This window comes from Oncorhynchus nerka, linkage group LG20 (genome assembly GCF_034236695.1).
Source record: "Oncorhynchus nerka isolate Pitt River linkage group LG20, Oner_Uvic_2.0, whole genome shotgun sequence".
In the NCBI taxonomy this organism is placed as follows: Eukaryota; Metazoa; Chordata; class Actinopteri; order Salmoniformes; family Salmonidae; genus Oncorhynchus; species Oncorhynchus nerka.
This window is the reverse complement of record NC_088415.1, coordinates 68,989,693-69,016,799: the sequence shown is the minus strand read 5'-3', so window position 1 is coordinate 69,016,799 and position 27,107 is coordinate 68,989,693. Positions and strand designations below refer to the sequence as shown.

At 41.8% G+C, this 27,107-nt stretch overlaps 1 protein-coding gene and 1 long non-coding RNA gene across 2 annotated transcripts in view; one reads left to right on the top strand and one right to left on the bottom strand.

Moving 5' to 3' along the window:
• Window positions 1-27,107, bottom strand: part of LOC115103019 (dipeptidyl aminopeptidase-like protein 6) — a 67,545-nt gene that overhangs the window by 5,415 nt on the left and 35,023 nt on the right. Inside the window, exons 4-20 of the mRNA XM_029623575.2 lie at window positions 23,243-23,337; window positions 23,037-23,111; window positions 22,875-22,927; window positions 20,183-20,264; window positions 15,907-16,027; window positions 7,469-7,623; window positions 7,117-7,214; window positions 6,832-6,958; window positions 6,560-6,598; window positions 6,269-6,376; window positions 5,889-5,980; window positions 5,652-5,699; window positions 5,412-5,524; window positions 3,199-3,246; window positions 2,915-3,013; window positions 904-973; window positions 512-706 (exon numbers count right to left, since the gene is read on the bottom strand). Coding sequence (XP_029479435.1) covers window positions 512-706; window positions 904-973; window positions 2,915-3,013; window positions 3,199-3,246; window positions 5,412-5,524; window positions 5,652-5,699; window positions 5,889-5,980; window positions 6,269-6,376; window positions 6,560-6,598; window positions 6,832-6,958; window positions 7,117-7,214; window positions 7,469-7,623; window positions 15,907-16,027; window positions 20,183-20,264; window positions 22,875-22,927; window positions 23,037-23,111; window positions 23,243-23,337 — 1,618 coding nt within the window. The remainder of the gene's footprint in view (window positions 1-511; window positions 707-903; window positions 974-2,914; window positions 3,014-3,198; window positions 3,247-5,411; window positions 5,525-5,651; window positions 5,700-5,888; window positions 5,981-6,268; window positions 6,377-6,559; window positions 6,599-6,831; window positions 6,959-7,116; window positions 7,215-7,468; window positions 7,624-15,906; window positions 16,028-20,182; window positions 20,265-22,874; window positions 22,928-23,036; window positions 23,112-23,242; window positions 23,338-27,107) is intronic.
• On the top strand, window positions 8,908-16,210 carry LOC135563031 (uncharacterized). The gene is made up of 2 exons (XR_010460219.1): window positions 8,908-9,134; window positions 9,715-16,210. It is a non-coding gene; the product is annotated as an uncharacterized LOC135563031 (long non-coding RNA).

Genomic DNA, 27,107 nt, shown 5'->3' with positions numbered 1-27,107 from the left:
ATTCTCAAAAATGACATTGGAGGCTTATGGTAGAGAAATTAATATTAAATTATCTGGCAACAACTCCGGTGGACATTCCTTATGTCAGCATACCAATTGCACGCTCCCTCAACTTGAGACATCTATGGTATTGTGTTGTGTGACAAAACGGCACACTTTAGAATGGCCTTTTATTGTCCCCAGCACAAGGTGCATTTGTGTAATGATCATGCTATTTAATGAGCATCTTGATATGCCACACCTGTCAGGTGGCTGGATTATTGGCAAAGGAGAAATGCTCACCGACAGGGATGTAAACAAATTTATGCACAGAATTTGAGAGAATAGATATTTCTGTGATCTTTTATTTCAGGTCATGAAACATGGGACCAACACTTTACATGTTGCGTTTATATTTTTGTTCAGTATAAATACTGTAAGACGTAACATGGTATTAGTATATTATCATAAAGTAGGACCATTGATTTGAACTCTCAAGGAAGATTCTACTGTCCAGGTGTCTGTCTCTCACCTGAGGGCCTCCATCTGGTCCCTCTCCTCGATCACACCCAGTTTCCTCCTAATGTGGTGGAGGAGCTTGGTGCCCTGGAACCCGGACCCGTGGCCATCGAAGCGGATCACAATGGTGCTGTAACTGCTCACCAGCACCGTGGCCCAGTCCACACGGAACTGCTCTGTCACCATCTGTCCGCCAGGTGTTCCGTCTCTGAGGGAAACAGATGACAGGCTGAACCAATGACCCCATTATAGCTCTCTGTGACAGGGTCCAAAGTCATGAGTCCAATGTCAAAACGGAATGTGCTATAATTCCTAATGTAATCCCCTACTGGGGGTGGTGTGATTCATAGATATTATGTTTATATCCAGAAAAACGTGTGTGTGGGTAGTTATTGCCATACTTACACTAGTAGCAGTAGGGGGTAGTGAGCTGTGTCTATGAAACCAGCTGGCTTCAGGATCTGCATTGTCAGAGCTGCAAGAAACAAGACTGTGTATTTGAATGTATTATGGATCCCCATTAGCTGTTGCCAAGGCAGCAGCTACTCTTCCTGGGGTCCAGCAAAATGAAGGCAGTTATACAATTTAAAAAACATTACAATACATTCACAGACTGTGTGCCCTCAGGCCCCTACTCCACCACAACCACATACTGTATATACAGTACAAAATCCATGTGTACGTATGTTATCGTGTGTGTGTGTGTGTGTACATGTGTCTGTGCCTATGTTTGTGTTGATTCACAGTCCCCACTGTTCCATAGGTTTTTTTTAATCTGTTTTTTTTTTTAAATCTAATTTTACTGCTTGCATGAGTTACTTGATATGGAATAGAGTTCCATGTAGCCATGGCTGTATATAGTACTGTGCGCCTTCCATAGTCTGTTCTGGGCTTGGGGACTGTGAAGAGACCTCTTGTGGCATGTCTTGTGGCGTATGCATGGGTGTCCAATTTGTGTGCCAGTAGTTCAAACAGACAGCTTGGTGCATTCAACGTCAACACCTCTCATAAATAAAAACAGTGATTAAGTTAATCTCTCCTCCACTTTGAGCCATGAGAGATTGACATGCATATTATTAATATTAGCTCTCTGTGTACATCCAAGGGCCAGCCGTGCTGCCCTTTTCTGAACCAATTGCAATTTTCCGAAGTCCTTTTTGGTGGCACCTGACCACGCGACAGAACAGTAGTCCAGGTGCGACAAAACTAAGGCCTGTAGGATCTGCCTTGTTGACAGTGCTGTCAATAAAGTAGAGCAGCGCCTTATCATGTACAGTCTTCTCCCGATCTTAGCTACTGTTGTATCAATATGTTTTGACCATGACAGTTTACAATCCAGGGTAACTCCAAGCAGTTTAGTCACCTCAACTTGCTCAATTTCCACATTATTTATTACAAGATTTAGTTGAGGTTTACGGTATTTAGTGAATGATTTGTGCATGTTGTTCTTCTTAAAGGCCCAGTGAGGTCAAAAATGTGATTATCCTGTGTTTTATACAGTACCAATCAAAAGTTTGGACACACCTACTCATTCAAGGGTTTTTCTTTATTTGTAATATTTTCTACATTGTTGAATAATAGTGAAGACATCATAACTATGAAATAACACATATGTAATCATGTAGTAAGCAAAAAACTGTTAAACATATCAAAATATATATGTGACTCGTTTCAGGAAACTAGGCGTATGTCACCACTTCACAGGAGAGCCATTTGAACAGAAACTTTTTTTTTCAAAATGCATTTTTTGGCAGAAATGCCTTCTGGAACATGTGAACTTTCATGTGCCTTAAATATCTGTAAACATGAAAAAAATGGTTAAATTGTGAACCTAGTTGGTTAAGCCACAGAAAAAGTGAGAAACCTTCCCACTAACCATGATTGGCTGAGATAATGAGTGGGCTGGACATGCCGAGAGAAGAGTTCAGATTGGTCTGCTATATAGAGGCTTCTGTCTATTTGAGCTGGTCAGTATGTGTTGGTAATCCTGTTAAATGCAGCTTTTTAAAAATGTATTGTGTAGTGGAGCTGCATAAGTGTTGATAGCTAAAGAGATGGAGAAAACACCTCTCTCCTTAAAACTAAGAGCAAACATGGCATGGCATCCGTGACATGGAGACGTGTCCATCATGCACGATGATGTATATGGGTAAGATAGTCTAGCTAGCAAAATGTTTAGATATTACACGTTTCTAATTTTGACAGAAAGTGCTTTCGTTTCAAGCTAATGTGTACTGTTAGCTAGCTAGCTGAGGTTAGCTGGCTGGCTCGCTAGCTAACATTGCGTGTATGATGTTATTATTCGTATCTCAGAGCCGTTTGCTTTGCTAGTTAGAGCCTAATATTAGCTAGCTAACATTGAACCTAGTTGATTAGCTACCACTACCAGCAGATTCATGCAAGGCATGATACCTACTGTAATCGTCTATGGTGATGGTCTCATACTCCACTTTGGGCATCTGCATGCTGTGGTACGTGTTATTCACTCCCTCGTTAGTCTCCAGGTCCAGGACCTCTGCAGTGACATGGAAGAAACAGTCGTATTGTTCACTTACAGTACTGTTTGAGTGGCAGCTTCATGAATCAAACACATTTCCCATTGACTGATGTGTGATATAAAAGACACTATGCTGAATAAAAGGCCCCTCAGCTTCAGTGCTCTTTATGGTACAGGCCAGGGTCAGGCTTCATGACACTCACTCTGTATGTCTTTGGTACTGTAGATGGCAACACTGGGTACATCAGGGCCTGGATAGGGATACATGTGGAGAGGGAGAGAGAGAAAGGGGTGGAGGTTGTCGGTTATTATAGGATGAAGCATTTTAAGGTTCAGATGAATGGCCTCAAATGGAGAAGCAAACAAAACACTCAAATCCTTTTTTCTGTAGCATTTCACTTCAAATCAGAGCTCATTCAAAAATGCCTCTGGTTTATTCCACAAAGGTACGTTTTGTGTCCATTTGGTATATTGTGCCACAATATTGCATTTAAAAGCCTGTTAAATTAAATTAAATGTCCTTTAATAAAGACCCCATGGAAAATTTTTAAATAATATATATATTTTTTAATATGATTAAAGACTTGCTAAACTGCCCAAAATGCAGCCCCTGTGCACCCTCTGTTACTTCTAAGAAGACTTTATCCCACTTAACCTCAATATTTCTCCAAGATGTCACCATCATTGTCATTTAAAGTCATTTCTGAAGATTCATATTTATTTAATGTGATTAGTGATTATTTTAATTCTGTTCCTCATTATAAGGTCAACCCTGTTACATGAACTAAACTCTCGTTTAAATATGTTTTTTTTTAAAGAAACATTAAACATCTAATAGTCTAATCATAGTGTAAAAGCTGGTTAACTGGTTCTACACTTTTTGGTCATTTTCTGGTGTTTGTGGTAGAAAACTGAGCGAGTCGAGCACAGATAGACAGGCTACAAATGTTTGAACAATTCATTTTTTAAAGAAGCTTTAATTGCCACTTCCTGTTGCACATAACAAGCTTCCATTCCCCCTGTCACAAGGGGATTTATGGCTGATTTAAGATGAAATCGTCAACCCTGATACAGTCAACCCAGATACAGTCAACCCTGATACAGTCAATCCTGATACAGTCAACCCAGATACAGTCAACCCTGAAACAGTCAACCCTGATACAGTCAACCCAGATACAGTCAAACCAGATACAGTCAACCCAGATACAGTCAACCCTGAAACAGTCAACCCTGATACAGTCAACCCAGATACAGTCAACCCAGATACAGTCAACCCAGATACAGTCAACCCTGAAACAGTCAACCCTGATACAGTCAACCCAGATACAGTCAAACCAGATACAGTCAACCCAGATACAGTCAACCCAGATACAGTCAACCCTGATACAGTCAACCCAGATACAGTCAACCCTGATACAGTCAACCCTGATACAGTCAACCCAGATACAGTCAACCCAGATACAGTCAACCCAGATACAGTCAACCCAGATACTTTATTTGGCACTTAGGCACTTACTGTTGTAATTTTTATTTAACCTGTTGAGATGGGAAAACTTGTTTTTATGAAGTTGAACATGTGCTCTTTATAACAGAATGTTTTTTTTAATTTTTTTTTTATTAAAAAATACATTTACATTTCTCAAAAGGCACTGAATTGGTGGAATGAGCACTCTGTTTCTCTTACCATCTTTAGTAATGCAAGTCTAGAAATAACACCTCTCAGCCAGCCATGTGTCATTACTGAGAAGCCACTGTCTGTCTGTAGCACCTTGGGGAGCAGCTGAATGAATACCCGGCTGTTATTATTACTCCAGACAGTTAGACCAGGGCTGGTCTCCTCTCACAAGAGCTAATTAACGAAATACGGTTGCTCTTTTTCCTCTCTGGAGCCGGCCCTCTAAACAAATCAGCTGTCATGGCAACCGCACTAGTAGGAGAAATAAGGATGATGAATATTCTCAGAGGAAATGAGAACACAGACTTAAACAAGGCCATGGGCCCTACTCTCATTCTATAGATAGACCCTGTCTGACACACAGGAAGCAGGGCAGGAAATAGGGCTCTATGTCAACTACTGTAGTAGGAACAACTATACACAGCAGGAACACTTTTTAGGGTGCAGGCTGGCGATTCACATTTGGCAAGGGGCTTGAGTTGTCTGACTGGCAAATAGAAACACTGGTTAGTGCCGACTGCTGTCACATTCAATACAACCTTTTGCCACAGCAAAATACTTTGACTGAGCATGTTTAGTGTCCGTGTAGATTTTTAAATCTACACTGACATAAACACCCACTAAAAGCCTGTCAGCCTAGTGAAAGACTTCAATGTATTTGTATATCACAAAAATATACTGATTCAGTTAAGTGCAACATATGCTGCTTAGTGTTCAGGATTCAAGGTCAGAAGCACTCACCTTTACAGTTGAGCAGGAAGTACTGCATGTTGTGGCTGAAGGAGCCATCCACATAGCCACACTTGAACTCACACGACAGACAGCAGCGATTAAATGGGCCATTGATGTCCGCACTGACACAGGATAGATACAGTAAACCACGCTATTAGCATTATACGCTATTAGATTTAAAAAGACACCTAAATAGTGATCTCACATAGAATAACCATTAGAGAGCTAAATCCCAAAATGTAATTATACCTGTAGAGGTGTCGTCGTTTTGGATCATCCTCTGTGCTCAAAAAGTATCTGTAAAACATTGTGATGAAGATCAGTTTGGAGTTTAATGACCATTACCTGAACAAGACGGTAAGGTAAGTCAAATACCCCTGGTAACATTTGATCAACTATAAGCAATAGGAAATCATATGTTCAATTGGAAATCATAATGGTACTATTTGGTCATGTTGCTGTAATGTATGGGTCGGAAAGGCTTACATGAGCTGCCTTTCTTGGCTGTAGGCCAGTATCTGAGTCACGTCCCAGTCGCCTGATGTCAGGGACTGCAGAGTGTCTGTGCTGGTGTTGGGCTGGAATGGAACAATACATCACATTGCATGACAACTACAAGTCTGGATAGAAGAGTTGGTTATCTATAACAGCTCATACAGACCAGGCTGGGCACACAGAGGCCGGGATTCAATCCAAGGTGTATTATAGGGCAGCGCATTGAACTTGCCTTGCGCTGCGTTTACCATGAGTGCGTTCTCCGCAGACGTCGGGGAAATGCTTTTAAAAGGTGCATTGTGGGCTGTCCAGTGCGCTGCTCTATAATGCAGCTACAGTTTAAGAGAAGAGAACAGACTGAGGTGTTTTACCTGGGAGGTGGACATGGAGATATGGAAGAACTTTCCCCTTCCACCCTGAGGAATAGCTCTGGTGAAGAAGAACTTGTATCCGTCATGGGAGAAGAGTGGCTCCTCGTTCTGCAACAGGAAGAGAAAGAAGTAGGTGGGTGTGAGTGAGTGAGGGAGTATATTGAGACAGCTCAACTGTTAAACTGCACCTCTGTCCTTCCTACCCCCTCCTCCTGTAATGTATGTATTTCACTGGATCGTTTAAAAAAAATGTGTGTTGTGATACATGTTATGCTCTTAGTGTTCTTATACCTGTCTGTGTAGCCAGCCCTCACTTTCATCCTCGTGTTTCTGGAAAAATAACAGGGCGGTTACAAAATTAATACTGCATTGAATCCCGGCCTCTGTGTGCCCAGCCTGGTCCACCGTGCTTTTTCTCAAGATACATACTGCAGTATTTTATTTGAATGGAGAGGACGGAAAGTAAGGACAACTTGGATTGTGACTGAGGAGGCAAAAAAAGAAGTAGGGCTTAATGTTAGAGAGGGTGGCGGTGTGTGTGTGTGTGCAGGCGCGTGTTTCACCTTAGTGCACACTCCTGTGGTGGCCTCACAGAGTGTCAGTATGGAGTTGTTCTGAGCTCTGTTCAGCCAGTTGACTGCCAGCTTGGTGCTGGTGGCCCACTTTACCATTGTGATGTAATATTCTCTTCTAAAAGAAATAATGGAATGTGTTACAACTTACTTACAATTTTTCTCTGCAGGGTTATCTGAAAGGTGACAAGTTTGCATCTCTGCTATTCCCTACGGGGTAGTAAATATGACCTTTAACCTTGTGTCACAGTGTCAGTCAGTCAGTGAGACCCTCACCCTATCCTGGGGTCATCTGGCTTCTTCATCTCCACCGTGTGAAGGGGTCCGTTCAGACTCACCACAGACAGGTGTACTACAGGGTTGTCCTCCCCAGCCTGCAGGGGCAGAGACAGCTTATGCCAGAGATCATATCATTCCGTGGGTTATACAGTATCTATATTGACCATTTCTGTCTGCGTGAAGTCGACTGTCAGATCCATACAACTCGATAAGAGTTGATCCCTTTTCTGAACGTTCTGCACAACAACACTACGTACTCATTCAAAACCACTAACCCAGAAAAGACAAGGCGGTGTAGAGCAGAAAGGACCGAGAATATTGAAGAGACTGTATCTAGGACCTACGGTACCTTAGGGTAGTGACACTCCAGCCCTGTTGGATACAGGGCGCCAGTGAAGATGGGGACCTCCATCTTGCGCACCAGGGTGTCGTTGATGGTGGCATAGGCCAGTCTGAGACCGTCTGGAGACCACCAATGGGCTATGTGGGTCTGCAGTATCTCCTCTGTAACAGCATACACGCCCATAAACAATGAACTACTGTATCACAAACGATGTCCATTTATCATTCAAGACAATCGGCCCTCTGTAATTATTGGGACATTTTTTCTTCTTTTGACTCTATACTTCAAAGGTTTGATTTGAAATTAAACACTGACTATGAGGTTAAAGTGCAGACTGTCAGCTTTCATTTGAGGGTATTTTCATCCATAAAGGACAGGGTGTTACCTAGTCAGTTGTACAACGGAATGCCTTCAACTGAAATGTGCCTTCCAATAGAAATGAATGGTAAATAATGTATTGTATCAGTTTGGAGTCACTTTTATTGTAAATAGTATGTTTCTAAACACTTGTACATGAATGTGGATGCTACCATGATCACAGATAATCCAGAATGAATTGTGGATTATCCGTAATTATGGTAGCATCCACATTCATGTGGAAGTGTTAAAAACACATTATATTCTTATTTACAATAAAAGTGACTCCAAAATGACACAATACATTATTTACCATTTATTTCTTTTGGGAACAAAATAATCTGAAACAACCAAAACAAACAGCAAATGCATCCAACAAATGTGTAGAGTCACAAGCTTGATATGGTCATTGTGTGCTATGAATATGGAACGAAATAGTTAACGTTTTATTACTTGAATACACATAAGTGAACTTGTCACAATACTTTTGGTGCCCTAAAATGGCGGGACTATCCACAAAAAGTGTTGTAATTTCTAAACAGTTCACCCGATATGGATGAAAATACCCCAAAATGAAAGCTGACCATCTGTACTGTAACCTCATAGTCAGTGTTTAATTTCAAATCCACATTTTTGGAGTATAGAGCCTGTATCACAGCCTGGTACGGCAACTCCACTGCCGCTGACTGCAAGGCTCTTACCGAGGGTGGTACGCTCAGCCGAACGCACCATTGGGTGCACACTGCCTGCCCTCTAGTACACGTACAACACAAGGTGTCGTAGGAAGGCCAAGAAAATCATCAAGGGCCTCAGCCACCCCGAGCCACAGCCTGTTCTCCCAGCTTCCATCACTGAACGGACATTTACCCTGCCCTCACCCCCCTCAGTCACTTCTCTTTGACCTGCAATGTTGGAGCTCGGAGTTTAAGAATTTCACTGAACCCTGCAAATACATCTGTGACCCTGTGCATGTGACTAATAAAATCATCTAAATTTAAAAGATCGTCATTGGGTTAATCAGTCCCTCCAGGATTCCGCGATTCTGCGATCGCATAATTCAATGCAAAATCAACCAATCAGCGCATATTATGCAAGAGCTCGCAATTTTCACCAATCCCCGCAATTAACCGCATAAAATTGTCCAATCAAAAGCGGGTTCGTAATTTTGACGAATTACTGCACTTTTACCGTGGAAAATGGCCCAATCCAACCACATGTCAACAAAGTTATTTCTCCCTGGCCTGTCAGTGTATTCACGTGTGAAGACGATGGCAGAAGACCGTGTTAAACCATTTCAAGGGCTGAAAGAATCAAGGTGAGTGGTGTTTTACTCAAACTCAAAAAAATCATTCAATGGTAAATGGCCTGACTGAAATATCTTTATTAGAAAGTCAAGCTGTTACCGAGAACATTCCGCAATTTCCTGTTTCATTTAATACTCAAAGAGAGAGAGCAGAGATGTATTCTGCTTAAAATCATTCTAAAACTGAGCGCATTACTTTTATTGCTTTATATGAAATTAACGTGAAGAAAAAAAAAACATTGCAAAATGTTTCGCAGAATTTCAGAACAAATGACGCAAAATCAAGAATTCTTAGCCGCAGAAATCACAAAACAAATGTGGCAAAATCCTGGAGGGACTGGTTAATAATAGTAAAGCTAATAGTCTGTTGTTTACTGATACACTGTACTGTACATGTCATCCTGTACCAAAGTAACTTCATTAGCTGTGTGTGCTGATAAAGGGGATCTAATACAATAACACTGTGTAAACAGATGCTGATGTGTTAGATGTGCTGTGGCTTATATCGGATTTATGGCACCCATTTACTGTACTGGAGGAGATTATGTTGTGTGTAAACATATGTCTTTGTCATGTCTTTATCATTCCTCAGGTGTGAAGAGCACATGTCAAAAGGTCATTTGAAAACAGAGGTAAGGAAAAGGACAAGACAAGTAATTACGGAAATGAATGGACAAAGTCAAATATAATCCACCAATGCCCACCAGGTGGCAACATAGACCTCCCAGGAAGGCCTCCTATGAGAAACATAGTACAAACAGGCAGCAACCATTCCCTGAGACAAACGAACTCCAAAGACCTTGGCTGTGGGTTCTCTGATTCAGTTGGCAGAATATGAGGATGGTCTACGAGGGATGATGAAGACCAGCATGCAGCGATTGTGAGTGGGAGAGTGGTGATTGGGTATATTGGACATTGAACAACCATGTTGAGTCATCGATCCCCTCTCTAAGAATGAGATACGGATTATGAAATAACTCATTGACCGCATTCAAGAACAGTGGTCAACACAATCTTCAGTACAGTATGACAGCAGACATCCAACAATTTCTATTGCTGCATAGAAGACTGCTGTATAAAAGACCATATGGATAATTACAGGGTATGAATAGCAGGGTTGGGGTCAATTCTGAATTGCATTTGGCTTGCTCTTTAATTCCAATACAATTATTTAATTTGATTTGAATTTGAATTAGCCACACCCCATAGAAAGCAGAATTTGAATATGGAATACACATTGGGGAGGAAAAACTGCCGCATAAAAAAATTATGTAAAAATATAATTAATTCCATTCACCCCCCCCCCCCCCTCCCCAATGCACCAACAACCAAGATAATTAACTAAAGAGAAAAAAGAGACAGAAAAAAACAGCAAACAACAATGGAAAAAAAAATGGGGAAAAAATGAAAACAAGGGACATCAAGGACAACTAAAATCATAACAGCAATGCCAACAGTATATGTTTGTGTGCATGTCTGGCACTATTACATGTACAGTTGAAGTCGGAAGTTTACATAGGTTGGAGTCATTAAAACTTGTTTTTCAACCACTCCACAAATGTCTTGTTAACAAACTATAGTTTTGGCAAGTCAGTTAGGACATCTACTTTGTCCATGACACAAGTCATTTTCCAACAATTGTTTACAGACCAGATTATTTCACTTACTATTCACTGTATCACAATTCCAGTGGGTTAGAAGTTTACATACATTAAGTTGACTGTGCCTTTAAACAGCTTAGAAAATTCCACAGTCTCTTACGACATTCGTTTACCTCCCTTGGAAATTGGTCATTGAGCCCAAATTTGGTCCCTTTAAGCTCCCTTCCCCTGCTTTTGATCAGCTCCTTTTGTTGGTAGTGTTCAGATTTTGCGATGATCGGTCGGAGACCGAGTGTTCGTTGTTTGCAGCAACTTCTTTGTTGTTGTAATATTGCAAATGGACGTGGCTGTTTCACCATTAAGGATTCCATCTTTAAAGGATAGTTGAATTCAATGAAATTCTATGATATTCAAATGGCTTATTTAATCTACGCGTCACCATAGAAAAGTTTACTTTGACATGTATGGCTACCAATACCATGTAGCATAAGTTTGAAACATTTCATTTTTAAATCGGATTATCCTAAAACAATTTTAAATAATTACAGTGGTATTGAAATAGTCTAAGATCATGTTGTGGGTTGTCTATAATAATAATAAAATACATTTCCCAGATTGCATTAGATCAAACAGTATCTTATGGAAGGGAACAATCTAACATCTCATTACAAAGAAAAAATCTGTTGGCCGTCTTTAGTTAAATTCATGCTAATGTTTGAAATGGTATATGTATTATTTGCATTAAGTGGCATATCGTTAAGATAAAACACTTGTCAAATGAATGAGATTTTCATGCTTCATGTCTCATTTGAATTGGTTTGAATTGCTTGAATTATATTCTACTTCAATTCAAATTCAATTCAAATGTTGCTTCCAGTGGGGTGTGGCCAATTCAAATTCAATAACAATGTATGGTTTGAATGCAATTTCCTTTCAAAATTCTGAATTGACACCAACCCTGATGAATAAGTTATCTGACTGTGTGCTAACCCACTGAAGGTCTTCAAAGAGAATCAATGGGAGGAAATACTGCTGGAACTAAACTGGCAGGGCTTTGGTGAAGGAGTTCCGAGGTCAGTGAGGAAATTCACTTATATCAGACTCACTGTAGTCATGGAGACAGCAAGAGAACAATGCCCCACAGCCCTCAGGGAGACACACAGACGGATGGACAGACTATCCTAACCCTAGCTCCAGCCATAACCGTAACCCTATCTCCAGCTCCAGCCACAACGCTAACACTAACTGCAGCCACAAACCTAACCCTAGCTCTAGCCACAATGCTAACCCTAACTCCAGCCACAACCCTAGCTCTAGCCACAATGCTAACCCTAACTCCAGCCACAACCCTAGCTCTAGCCACAATGCTAACCCTAGCTCTAGCCACAATGCTAACCCTAGCTCTAGCCACAATGCTAATTCTAGCTCTAGCCACAATGCTAACCCTAGCTCCAGCCACAATGCTAACCCTAGCTCCAGCCACAAACCTAACGATACAGTAGTTCAAGCCACAAACCTAACCCTAGCTCCAGCTCCAGCCACAAACCTAACCCTAGCTACAACTCCAGCCACAACCCTAACCCTAGCTCCAACTCCAGCCACAACCCTAACCCTAGCTCCAACTCCAGCCACAAACCTAACCCTAGCTCCAACTCCAGCCACAAACCTAACCCTAGCTCCAACTCCAGCCACAACCCTAACCCTAGCTCCAACTCCAGCCACAACCCTAACCCTAGCTCCAACTCCAGCCACAACCCTAACTCTAGCTCCAACTCCAGCCACAACCCTAACCCTAGCTCCAACTCCAGCCACAACCCTAACCCTAGCTCCAACTCCAGCCACAAACCTAACCCTAGCTCCAACTCCAGCCACAACCCTAATCTACCTCCCAGAGATGCAGTAACACCTGAGGTATCTCTCTGTGGTGGTTATTTGACACAACATGACTGAAGTGCTTATGTACTGGTTGTAAAAATACAGCAATATGCATAATGGGCCTGATTCAGACACCTTTCCTACGCACACCTTTCCTACACACTTTTCAGTAGTTGGTATTCAAAGTTAACATATGCAGGTGCGTAATGAGCTTTGCGGGCGTGGTTCCCTTGCGCATGCTGGATAAATTGAATTAAACTGCTGGAACCCTCCCATTTGCTGGCCAACATATTTTGTCCTGGAGTTTTCATTCAATAGGTTTTACAGTACATTTATCTAAAGCCAACCTATCTAAAGCCAATTTGGTGTACTTTTAGTTACAATTTCTCTCGACAGACTCACTAGAATATATGGAGAAAACTGTTCAGAATATTAGGGATCAATTAAGACATGTAGGTCTAAATACAGACATTTGCCTCCTTTTCAGTACCAATTGGTAGATAAAAAAATACTCTGATCTTGCATATTATTTAAGGTTAAGAAAGTATTTATGAATATATATTTTTTTGAAACAGGTTTGGAGAGCCTTTACACACTAAACATATTGGTGAATCAAAAATACAATGGTTTGATTCATCCTGAAAGTTGCCATATTAAATAGTTCAATCCATGAAATATTGGAAGGTGAGGAAAGTGTAAAATAGGGGTTCAACATAAGTCCTATAAATCTCCCCTAACCAACCTCACTAATCATGGAACTGTGTGATGACAATGTACAGTCCAGCCGTTGTGAACCGTTTGTCAGGCTCCGGGTTTAAACTGCTACGTACGGTCTGTGTTCCATAATGATTCAAATACTCCCAAATTATTGCACAACTTGTAATAAGTTAGCCTAATATGATCCACTATTGCTTGCGATCGTCAGGAACAACCGCACAAACGTGACCGAGGAAAGAAAGTTAAACTGACAATGTTTTTTTATATATTTGTTATTTTACTAGGTAAGTTGACTGAGAACACATTCTCATTTACAGCAACAATCTGGGGAATAGTTCTGGATGGGGAATGAATGAGCCAATTGGAAGCTGGGGATGATTAGGTGGCCATGGTTCTAAGAGGGCCAGATTGAGAATTTAGCCAGGACACTACTACTCTTAAAACGAGTGCCATGGGATCTTTATTGACCACTGAGACTCAGGACACCCGTTTAACGTCCGATCCAAAAGCCAACATCCTACACAGTGCAATGTCCCCAATAACTGCCCTGGGATAACAAAAATTTAGACCAGAGGAAAGGTTGCCTCCTACTGGCCCTCCAACACCACTTCCAGCAGTATCTATTCTCCCATCTAGGGACCAACCAGAGCCAACCCTGCTTAGCTTTAGAGGCAAGCCAGCAGGATGCAGGGACTATTCTGCTGGCTAATGGAATGATGCAAAATGTAAGGAAACTAACACTAAAGTGACAGTTATAAATGTATGTGGGTATTACTGACGGTGGCTCCCGATTGTGGTTCATATTTAACATGATACAAACTGTCAAATAAAAATGTGACAATCCCGGGCATATAATTCAAACATTCTAAAGCCTATACGTGAACTCGGCAGGTTCGGCCCTACAGAAGCCTGTAGTTTGGGTCTCCACATTTCATCTACACAAATGATGAGGGCACACAATAAATATTCTGAATAGCGGCGCAGGTATTTATAGCCTTCTTCACTGTGGAAAAGGGGCCGCAATACATGACATGTTGCTATGATTTTCAGTTTGCTTCCATGTCTGGTTAACATTAGTCAGAATACAAATAGAGCGTAAAGTGCATAAAAAGGGAATTACGTCCGTTTACGTGTTTAACTCGGGTCGGAATTCTCCATCACAGGAACTGTTGCTCCAATCCACTGCCCACGTTGCCAGATCATCATCATCATAACCCCAAAGACACACAGACAACTTCTCGTTTCCTGTCACTACAGTGATAAATCAGCGCTAGGGGTGTTGTGAAGAGACCCACATCCTGCGCTGTCTAGTGCGGTCGGCTTTGTGTGGCCCTCTCTCTGCTCTGCATGACAATCCTATCCTGTCTCACTACTATATCACCCTCACACCAAGCATTCTGCTCTGATAAGATAGGGAGAGGGGCGCACACACACACACACGCACGCACGCTCACACCAGTCTGATGATGCTGCTCTGAGATCAGGTCCTGCAGTTCAGGAGTCATTCCATAAACCTAGTGCAGACAAATATTATGCAACTATGTGGCTGTCTATTCGCACTATAAATAACATGCATATCTAATATCGCGCTTAGGCCTACACAATGGATTATAGCATTAGGTAAGCTTAACTGTGAGTTTACAATCTAGAAATCTAATCAAATATGAAAGCCAATAGGTTTTATGAGAGCTTAGTCAGTAACCACTAATTAGACAGTTGATGGCTAATCCTGCTTGATACTGTACACCAGTCTTGTGAAAGACTGGTTTCCAGCTGTACACTATCAAAATCGGCTACTGTAGGCCTACATAGTGCCAGACTGGCCGATGGGGATGTAAGTGTGTTATAATGGGTTTATACTCCTCTCAAAAAATGGATTTGGGATCCAGTATGCCCTGTGGTTGAATTACAGTGACCACTAGAGAGCGAAGAGGTACCACTGTCACCTTGAGCCTAAGGCTGCTATTATAAAACTCTATGTAGTAATCCAGTGATATAAGGGGTGACATCGAAAGTAAAACCATCATCCAACAAAACAAATCAATGAGGAAAAAAATGTAAAGAAATAAATGGAGAAATTAAGACCGTATTGAGCAGAACATTTTCCAAATGACCACATTACAAAGGACCACATTACAAATGGCGGTACAGTAGTAGTGTGGATGGCAACCAGTTGCAGAGTGAGATTGCAGCGATGCAGACATGAATGAATGAACATTGCCTAAACACAGAGACAAGCGTGGAGAGCTCTGGGGACAGGGAGACAGTGAAATACAACCAGATGTTTCTCTTTGTGTAATTACTTACAAACACTAGCCATAGATAGCCTTTGTCTCTGAGGAGAGGGGAAAACTCATCTTAAAAAAGTACAATAAAATTGTCTCTATTTTTTGTTATGATTATATTGGCTTGCTTATTATTTTAAAACAATGTACAGAATAGGTGGAGTTTATTTGTGAATCCATGCCCTATGTTTTGATACTGCTGCAATCCTGGGGTGTAACTAACAAGCGTTCTCTGTCCTGCTGGTATTTGTAGTTCTGTTAGAATAGCTGTATGCAGTAGTGAAGGTGCATTTGTAGTTCACCTACCTTCATACAGCCAGTCACTCAGGCCATTGAAGATGACTCGCTCCTTCCCTGTGGACACCAGGCGAATGGTTCTGCTCTCCACTGTCGCTCTGTAGTAGATGTTGTTCTCAAAGATAAAGATCTGGGGAAAGAAAGGACATGATGCTGGGTATGGTACCTCCAAAATAACCGTTTTGTGCATTTCAGTGATTTTGCTTTTGCCTCTTGACGTGTTTCAAATCTTGTCTTCTCTGCTTGACACTATGGCTGCCTTGTAATTACTAGATTGTACCTTTCCACACAATAAAAACCACTTTGACTGACATTCCACCTGGGTAATCTTCATCACAGTGTGACAGACACTCAGTCCTAAAAAAGAACATTCATCCTCCAGCCTGTAGACATATCCACTTACACACACCATGCACAGAAGAGTCCCATACGAGTCTAAGCCCTGTCTAAGCTGTGGGAGGGAGGGGACATTCTACTAAGCTACAACATATGCAATTATTTATAGAAGGTCATACCAAGGATCATTTCACCATTTAATTTAGAATTTTAAGGCCCCTTGAAGTATCAAAAAATACATATAAAAAACTATTAGATGACATTTGGGGGGGGGGTTACTGCTATCAGCCCAGAAAAACGCAGTGAATAACAGATTGGAACAACAGAGAGTCTTTCAAAAAATGTTCTGAGGTGTCTGTCCTATTCTCTGAGAGATAGAAGAAAGATAGGGAAACATTTTTGTAATCATTTTTTGCATTTATTTAACCTCTTATTTTTGCAACTAACAGTCTCCATATATACTGTACTTCCAGTCATTTAAAAAAAACTGATACAGGGGGACATGGTGATGCCTGTGGGCTTCCTAGGGCAAAACCACCGACAAGTTGTTGTACGGGAGAGTCTCATCTTTCCATAGAGGTGTAATAGTAATAATAATAGTCTGTAGGCCAAACTGATTTTGTGAGAAGACCGATTTTCGGAATGTCTCATGGTCTGACAAACACCGCTCTAGCTGTGTCACCTTTCACCACAGATGAGGAAGTGTGACTTAGGTGGATTGAGACGCATCCAGTCACACAAAAGGGAATATACTGTAACGTTGCGGATAAAGTTTGGAATGATAATTTCATGTGTACAACTTCTAAAGACCGTTTCTAAAAGGACTTGTTTGTGAGTTTATGGAGCCTTTGTTCATGTTTTTCCAGGGCCCCCATACACAACGAGGATGAGGAAGTGATTTGCTGTTTGGGGTAAGTTTCTTCCCAAAATGTGAAATCACAAAAAAGGTGTCTGTAACATGCCATTTCCATCAAAAATGTAGATTTGGTTGAGAAAAATAAAACTTCTCCTTTAAGAAGAGACTACTGTTGGGTGGATGAGTGTGTGGCACCACCCCCCTTCCACCGTCAATCCACTCTCCTCTCCTGCAGCTTTACCATGCGTTGGTGGGAGAGGGACACAATGTGTCTTTGAAGTACACAGATCAGACTCAGACAGACACTCCTTTATTCTTTTCCATGGTCTTAAGTCACAGGGAGATGGATGATGATTCTCTTTCATATTCTTGGTATTTGTTTAAAAGTCAAGGGTTGATGTGGATGGGGAATTAAAACGGGACATTTTCCAGCTTGTAGGTGGAATGTATCTCTTGACTTATGACCCATTCAATCAGTTACCATTCATTATATCAATAAGGGATAAGATGAAAAGAAAAAGATTGGGAACAAAGGTAGAAACAAAATTTGGAAAAAAAAACGAAAGTAGAGAAGATAATAAAAAGATTTCAAAAGGTAAAAAGAGATGAAAGTAGAACCATCAAAAGAAACCTGTGGAGCATGTGAAAGCCTCCCTGTGTGTACAGTATGTGTGTGTGTTGATTTCTCTGTCATGATAGAGTAATTGCCCATGGCTTAATGATCACAGTAGGGTGCTTCTCTGTCTCCTGGTTCCACAGATCACACACATGATGCTCCAGTACACACGCACACACACACACACACTTTGATGTAATTCTGTATAATGGATGATTCTGATCATTCTGACAGTTTTTATTATGCAAAATCAATACGTCCACAAACGGGAGAAGAATAACTGGTGTATCAATAACTGGTGGGTGACTTCTGTGTCTCTTTGATATTTTAAGTAGTAATTGTAAAAGCCTGTTAAACTAAATGAAGTGCCCTTGAATAAAGATCCCATGTAGAATTCAATGAATCCGATTTTTTTTGTATGAATAAAGACTTGCTAAAATCAAGCATTTTGACATGTTCCTATGTGCACCCTCTGTGACTTCTAGGAAGATATTAACATGTTCCTATGTGCACCCTCTGTGACTTCTAGGAAGATATTAACATGTTCCTATGTGCACCCTCTGTGACTTCTAGGAAGATATTAACATGGTCCTATGTGCACCCTCTGTGACTTCTAGGAAGATATTAACATGGTCCTATGTGCACCCTCTGTGACTTCTAGGAAGATATTAACATGTTCCTATGTGCACCCTCTGTGACTTCTAGGAAGATATTAACATGTTCCTATGTGCACCCTCAGTGACTTCTAGGAAGATATTAACATGTTCCTATGTGCACCCTCTGTGACTTCTAGGAAGATATTAACATGTTCCTATGTGCACCCTCTGTGACTTCTAGGAATATATTAACATGTTCCTATGTGCACCCTCTGTGACTTCTAGGAAGATATTAACATGTTCCTATGTGCACCCTCTGTGACTTCTAGGAAGATATTAACATGTTCCTATGTGCACCCTCTGTGACTTCTAGGAAGATATTAACATGTTCCTATGTGCACCCTCTGTGACTTCTAGGAAGATTTTAACCCACTTTGCCCCACTATTTCTCCAGGTTTTCACCACCATTGTAAAGCCCTAGGTATTGTGTTTCTTTGACAGTCATTTCTGAAGATTAGTATTTATTTCATATGATTTGTGATTAATTTATGTCTGTCCCTCATTTTAAGGTCAACCCTGATACTTGAACCGATCCCTCGTTTTGATATGATGTAACCAATCCTTTTAAAATGTGTTTTTCAAATGAAACATTGATCATCTAATAGTCAAATCATAGTGTAAAAGCAGGTGAGCTGGTTCTACGTTTTGAGGAAATGTTCTGGTAAACCATGTTACCCATAGATAGAAAGGCTATACATGTTTTAAATAACAATTTCCCAAAAATTGTGAAGCTTGCATTTACAGTAATTGCCAATCTCTGTTGCACAAAACAAACTTCCATTCTCCCTCTTACATTGGGATTTATGGCAGATTTAAGATGAAATCGTCAACCCTGCTATGGTCAACCCTGTTATGGTCAACCCTGTTAGGGTCAACCCTGTTATGGTCAATCCTGTTATGGTCAATCCTGTTATGGTCAACCCTGTTACTTTATTTGGCACCTACACGAATAGGCACTTACTTACTGTATTACATTTTTTCGGAATAACTCGTTTGTGCTCTTTATGACAGAATGTTAAAATTAGGTGGAGAAAAAAAATGTGGGACCAAGATACACTTTTCAAAAGGCACCAAATTGGTGGAACGACCCTGGTATCATTGGCTCAAGCTGAGAGAAAAAACATCCGCTCAGACAGTTCACAGCTCTAGCTCTTCAATAAACCAAACACGCCGCTACTGTAGACATCAAAACAAAAAGGAACCAATCGGGTCATCTATAACCATATGCAAATGGACCTGCCTTCTCCCTTGGCAGGCAAGACCTCATATTTTACTAGCTTGAAGTGTTTATATTGTTCCCTTTTTAAATTTGTCGGTCGACTAATTTAGGCAAATTATATGATAAGAGCTCTAAGGTAACAACCAACCGAGTTGCAGTAAAAGGTAATAGTCGGTGGTGAACCACAGGGGAATACAGGCCACTACTGTTATTCTGTAAGTAGTCCTCCAATGTAAAGTGCTGTTGTGAGGTGAATGAGAACCTCCAGGGAAAACAACAAGGAGGTACACTTCTATTTTTTAGAAAAATGTATCTCCTTCGACTCAATAACAACAATGACTGCTTCCTGCTTTAACCGCAGCGACGGTTTTGACATCATCGTCTCCGGAGTGGTGCTCTGTAGAAAGGGAACGCACAAAGGGGCGTGTCACGGTGTCTGTCAACTCTCCCTTTTGGCAGGCCTTAAAAAAGTTGGAATAATAATTTGTTTTCGAGTTCAAGGCTGGAGCATATCGGTAATGGAGGTATACGAGTGTGTGTCTTTTTCAGTGAGACAGTGAGGGTGTAGGCTGGTGAGTAGACAGGTGTGTGGGGTCTCTTACCAACTGTTGGCCCTTGGGTCCCCATCCAGCATACTGCAGGAGGGAGTTCCGTACCTCAGGAGGATTCAGACTCCACGTTTCCCTGTGGAGATACAACACACACTCTGTCATGGTTTGTTTCAGGGGGCGTGTCTCAGACTGTGCACAAAAATACATGGAATCTTCCAGTGAGCCATCTAGGTTGCTTCTGTCATGGGACTATCAATCATTCAGAGACAAATTTAGCAAATGTTTGCTTAACTTTAAGACTGAGTATAAATATGGAACAAAAAGCAGACCAGACAGAGCTAGTACATAACAAGTGGCCTTTACCTTGGCTGATAGGGATGGTGTTTTAAATATATCCACCAGATGGCAGCACAAGTACATGGATTTGACTTTGCTGATGCTAAGCACTTGTTAATGCCGCGTTCACGTGCTCGTCGAAACTAGGAAACGTCCGACTTGCTAACAGGTTGTAATTACACACATGCCGCGTTCAACCAGTAAGCAAGTCGAGACGCCACACTTTTTTATGTTTCAATGAAAGTCAATGAACTAAGAAGGCCAGACCCAGCTGCTATTGCATTGGTGTCTATAGGAGACACAGCCAGTTAAGTAGACCGCAACAGACCTTTTTTTTCAATGGTAAATGGCCTGATTGAACTATCTTCATTTATCCATCTTCTTTGGTAGAAAGTCAAGCTGTCACAAAGAACAGTCAGCAATTTCCTGTTTAATTTAATATTCAGACAAAAAAGATGTGAGTGAGTCAGTCAGTCAGTCAGTCAGTCAGTCAGAGACAGACAGAAAGACAGAAAGTGAGAAAGTGAAAGACAGAGAGAGCGTGAGAGAGAGACAGGGATAGATAGAGAGAGAGGGATAGAGAGAGAGAGGGATAGAGAGAGAGAGATAGAGAGAGAGAGAGGGATAGAGAGAGAGAGGGATAGAGAGAGAGAGAGAGAGGGAGAGAGTGACAGACAGAGAGAGACATATACATACAGAGACAGACAGACACAGACATATACAGAGAGACAGACCGAGACAGACAGACAGAGGGACATACATATACAGACAGACAGATAGACATATACAGACAGACCTAGATAGACAGAGAGGCAGACACATACAGAAGGACAGACAGACAGAAAGTGAGAAAGTGAAAGACAGAGAGAGCATGAGAGAGAGACAGGGATAGATAGAGAGACAGGGATAGAGAGAGAGAGAGAGGGATAGAGAGAGAGAGAGAGGGATAGAGAGAGAGAGAGGGAGATGGAGACAGACAGAGAGTGAGAGAGAGAGAGTGACAGACAGAGAGAGACATATACATACAGAGACAGACAGACACAGACATATACAGAGAGACAGACAGAGGGACATACATATACAGACAGACAGATAGACATATACAGACAGACCTAGATAGACAGAGAGGCAGACACATACAGAAAGACAGACAGACAGACAGACCGAGAGAGAGAGAGAGACAGACATATACAGACAGAGAGAGACAGACATATACAGACAGAGAGAGACAGACATATACAGACAGAGAGAGACAGACATAAACAGACAGAGAGACATACCTATACAGACAGACAGACAGACAGACAGACAGACAGACAGACAGACAGACAGACAGACAGACAGACAGACAGACAGACAGACAGACATATATACAGACAGACAGACAGACATATATACAGAAAGAGACAGACAGACATACATACACAGGCAGAGAGACAGACAGACATACACAGACAGACAGAGAGACATACATACAAAGACAGACAGACAGAGAGACATACATATACAGACATACAGAGAAACATACATACACAGACAGACAGAGAGACATATACAGACAGAGACAGACACATACATACACAGACAGACAGAGAGACATACATACACAGACAGACAGACAGACAGACAGACAGAGACATACATACATATACAGACAGACAGAGAGACATACATACAGTGCCTTGCGAAAGTATTCGGCCCCCTTGAACTTTGCGACCTTTTGCCACATTTCAGGCTTCAAACATAAAGATATAAAACTGTATTTTGTTGTGAAGAATCAACAACAAGTGGGACACAATCATGAAGTGGAACGACATTTATTGGATATTTCAAACTTTTTTAACAAATCAAAAACTGACAAATTGGGCGTGCAAAATTATTCAGCCCCCTTAAGTTAATACTTTGTAGCGCCACCTTTTGCTGCGATTACAGCTGTAAGTCGCTTGGGGTATGTCTCTATCAGTTTTGCACATCGAGAGACTGACATTTTTTCCCATTCCTCCTTGCAAAACAGCTCGAGCTCAGTGACATATACAGACAGAGACAGACAGACAAACATACATACACAGACAGAGAGACAGACAGACATATGCAGACAGACAGAGAGACACAGAGAGACATATATACATACACAGACAGACAGACAGACAGACAGACAGAGAGAGAGACAGACATACAGAGAGACATACATACACAGACATACAGAGAGACATAGACAGACAGACAGACATACATACACAGACAGACAGACAGACAGACAGACAGACAGACAGACAGACAGACAGACAGACAGACAGACAGACAGACAGAGATGCATACATACATATATACAGACAGACAGACAGACAGACAGACAGACAGACAAACAGACAGACAGACAGACAGACAGACAGATGTGCAGACTTACGGGGTGATGAGACTACAGATGATGTAGAATGCCATGTAGGAGTGCTGGTAGATCTGCAGAGACAAACACAGCTTCAGCTTCCAACCTCAGAAGACAGAATCACCCAATAAACTCTGAAACGGAGACAAAAGGAAAAGGAGAAGTGTGGTCCTTTCTACTCACTGGGGCCACGTTGTAGGCCAACAATACATGTTCCAGGTCTGGAGATATTTGGTACTTGGTGGCTTTATACATTTCCTGGAAAAGAGAGAAGTGAGGACATTTTGAGTCAAGTTTATTACAAATGAGCGTCATACTGTACATACTGTATTTAAATACCATATCACCTTCTCATACAGTTTTGGGAATAAATATAACCTAATACTCACAAACTTCCTGTTCTCCACCAAAACGACCCTCTCCTGTGTTTCGACGTTGAGTTTGACCACATCCCCTTCTTGTGTTCGATACAGCAGTACATTGTCTGGAAATAATAAACAGCACAGAAAAGAGAGAATTACCAATTGGAATATGCAGCCGGCTGTTTCAAACAGCACAGATAGTGATGGATCAGGGATTCTAACCTCCTGCCACAGAGGGTTTTGAGGGGCCAGACTTCCACCCTGGACTGGGGGTAGATTGTTTTCAGGAGGCACAGAGGGTTTTGAGGGGCCAGACTTCCACCCTGGACTGGGGGTAGATTGTTTTCAGGAGGCACAGAGGGCCTATTGGAGCTGGCCCTGCTGGCAATCCTGTTCCCTATGCAGTATAATATACAGTAGTTGTAGGGTGTGATGGTGGTAGACCATTTTCCCACTATTGTTACGACCCAAACCGTATTGTGCTGGCTCAGAAATGTTTTTCTATGGTGGATGCATAACTACGCCAGCATAATAGAGCTTGGTTCCGCTTTGCTGAGTATTATGAAAAGGGTAGTGTTGTCCTCTAGACACGAGCCACTTCAGTGTCACTGTGTCCTGTTCGGATAAACCCCCCTCCCAAGAGAAGAGGAGACGAGAGAAAAGGCCTCCGTGCTGCTATCTCCAATGTTTTTACCCTTCAAATAAAGGATGATTGAATAGCCATCTCATCTTCCTTGCTTACTATCCGCCACAACAATAATACAATGGTGCTGATGCTAGTGATACTGGCAGGATTTCATATTGCTGGACATAATGGCCTTTTTTTAGGGTGGTGGTGTGTTTTTACGATAAATAAACTCTACGTTTACGTATTCTGTTTTGAAAATGTTTTCCTGCTCCAAAGTCAAAATATTTGTTCAGTCATGACAGTTCATCTCTCAAAAACACAATAATGGATGCATTAGGTATAATGGAAAGTGTACAGTATGAGTATCCTGCCACTCCACACTCCAGAAGGCCTGACAAGTCAGCTGACTTCTGTAAAGTAGTGCATAACAACTTTAACAAAAGTGATTCATTAAATTGCTGTAATTAATCAATCAATTAAAAGTAATGAGAGCAGAGAACATTCCAATGTGGTGTTAGACAAAGGACAAGCTTTGAGGTGTGCGTGTGTGTGTGTGTGTGTGTGTGTGGGGGGGGGGGGCTTGTTTAACCAGTAGTCCCCACAAGAATAGAAATCAAGCAAAAAGTTGACCATCTGGGGCCATTTTGTTAGTCCCCACAAGGTCAACTGCTATTTCTAGTGGGTTTCGGATTAAGGTTAGAATGAGTGTTAGGGATATAATTAGGTGTAGGGTTAGGAGCTACGGTTAGTTTAAGGGTTAGGGTTAGGAGCTACGGTTAGTTTAAGGGTTAGGGTTAGGAGCTACGGTTAGTTTAAGGGTTAGGGTTAGGAGCTACGGTTGGTTTAAGGGTTAGGGTTAGGAGCTAGGGTTAGTTTAAGGGTTAGGGTTAGGAGCTACGGTTAGTTTAAGGGTTAGGAGCTACGGTTAGTTTAAGGGTTAGGGTTAGGAGCTACGGTTAGTTTAAGGGTTAGGAGCTACGGTTAGTTTAAGGGTTAGGGTTAGGAGCTACGGTTAGTTTAAGGGTTAGGGTTAGGAGCTACGGTTAGTTTAAGGGTTAGGGTTAGGAGCTACGGTTAGTTTAAGGGTTAGGAGCTACGGTTAGTTTAAGGGTTAGGGTTAGGAGCTACGGTTAGTTTAAGGGTTAGGGTTAGGAGCTACGGTTAGTTTAAGGGTTAGGGTTAGGAGCTAGGGTTAGAGTTAAGGTTAGGTTTTTGGGTTAAGGTTAGGGTCAGGGTTAGGGTAAGGGTAAGGGTTAGGGTCAGGGTTAAGGTAAGGGTAAGGGTTAGAGTTAAGATTTTTGGGTTAAGGTTAGAGTCAGGGTTAAGGTAAGGGTAAGGGTAAGGGAAAATAAGATTTTGAATGGGACTGAATTATGTCCCCTCACAAGGTTAGTTGTACAATACTGTGTGTGTGCTTCTGCTGGTGAGGTGAATTATCATGATCCATCTGCTGAGGGAAATGCCCTTATGCCTGCTGGTGAACATCTCTGCAGCCACCATTTCCCTACATATTATTTGGCTATCTGCAAGGAAAAACACTGGACATCAGCATGTTGCCAATGTCATAACGGGGTGACTAGGCCAAAATATTATGCCATGATTTAAATGATAAATTCAGTTTCACTGTAAAGTCCATGGAGAACAAGAGCACCACCTCTTGTCTAGCCCACTGCACTGAGGCTAGGTAACAAGGTCACCACCGATAAATCCATGATAATTGAACATTTCAATAAGCATTTCTCAACTTCTTTCAACTTTTTCACTCCGGACGCTTTATCTGGACATGGTTCGTCAGGACTTCCAACAGCTGAAGCTAAGTAGTAACATTAACATGATGCCTTCTAATTACAGTCGCTGTACTCATAATATACAGGAGAACGATCGCCTTACGGCAAGGATAGCTGTGCTGCAAGCCCAGCTTCAGATGCAATCGTTAGGCAAGGGTGATTTCAGATTTCAGTGGAAAGGATGAAACAGCGTCTGTGCCACCAGTAAGTACAGATAGTAACGTTTGTATAAATCCCCTCGCACGGTCCCCACAGCCTGACAACTTTCTCATGGCTTCTGGAGGGAAATGCTGTAGGAATGCTCAACCGGTGTCGCTCATTCAACCGACAGAAACTTTCAACCGGTTTTCCCGATTAAGCAGCGAGTCGGAGTCTGAGGCCGAGCCTTCTCTGATCTCTATTCCTCCCGTTACGGGTTCTGAGACGCCGAAGCCTCCCACCATTAGCTCTAACAAATTGAAAACCCTAGTCATTGGAAACTCCATTACTAGCAGTATTCGACTTAAAACGAATCATCCAGCGATCATACACTGTTTACCAGGGGGCAGGGCGACCGACGTTAAGGCTAATCTGAAGATGCTGCTGGCTAAAGCTAAAACTGGCAAGTGTAGAGAGTATAGGGATATTGTTATCCACATCGGCACCAAAGATGTTAGGATGAAACAGTCAGATGTCACCAAGCGCAACATAGCTTCAGAGTGTAAATCAGCTAGAAAGATGTGTCAGCATCGAGTAATGGTCTCTGGCCCCCTCCCAGTTAGGGGGACTGATGAGCTCTACAGCAGAGTCTCACAACTCAATCGCTGGTTGAAAACTGTTTTCTGCCCCTCCCAAAAGATAGAATTTGTAGATAATTGTCCGTCTTTCTAGGACTCACCCACAAACAGGACCAAGCCTGGCCTGGTGAGGAGTGACGGACTCCATCCTAGCTGGAGGGGTGCTCTCGTCTTATCTACGAACATAGACAGGGCTCTAACTCCTCTAGCTCCACAATGAAATAGGGTGCAGGCCAGGCAGCAGGCTGTTAACACAGTCAGTGTAGTCAGCTCAGCTATCCCCATTGAGACCGTGTCTGTGCCTCGACCTAGGTTGGGCAAAACTAAACATGGCGGTGTTCGCCTTAGCAATCTCACTAGAATAAAGACCTCCTCCATTCCTGACATTATTGAAAGAGATTGTGATACCTCACATCTCAAAATAGGGCTACTTAATGTTAGATCCCTTGCTTCCAATGCAGTTATAGTCAATGAACTAATCACTGATCATAATCTTGATGTGATTGGCCTGACTGAAACATGGCTTAAGCCTGATAAATTTACTGTGTTAAATGAGGCCACACCTCCTGGTGTCACGTCCTGTGTATGTAGCACCGCTGTAGTCAACGTTCGATGTTCTTTTATTGTTTTTGTTAAGTTTCACAATTAATAAATGCTTTGGTCCATTTCTAAAAACAATCGTGAAACCTGGTTACACTAGT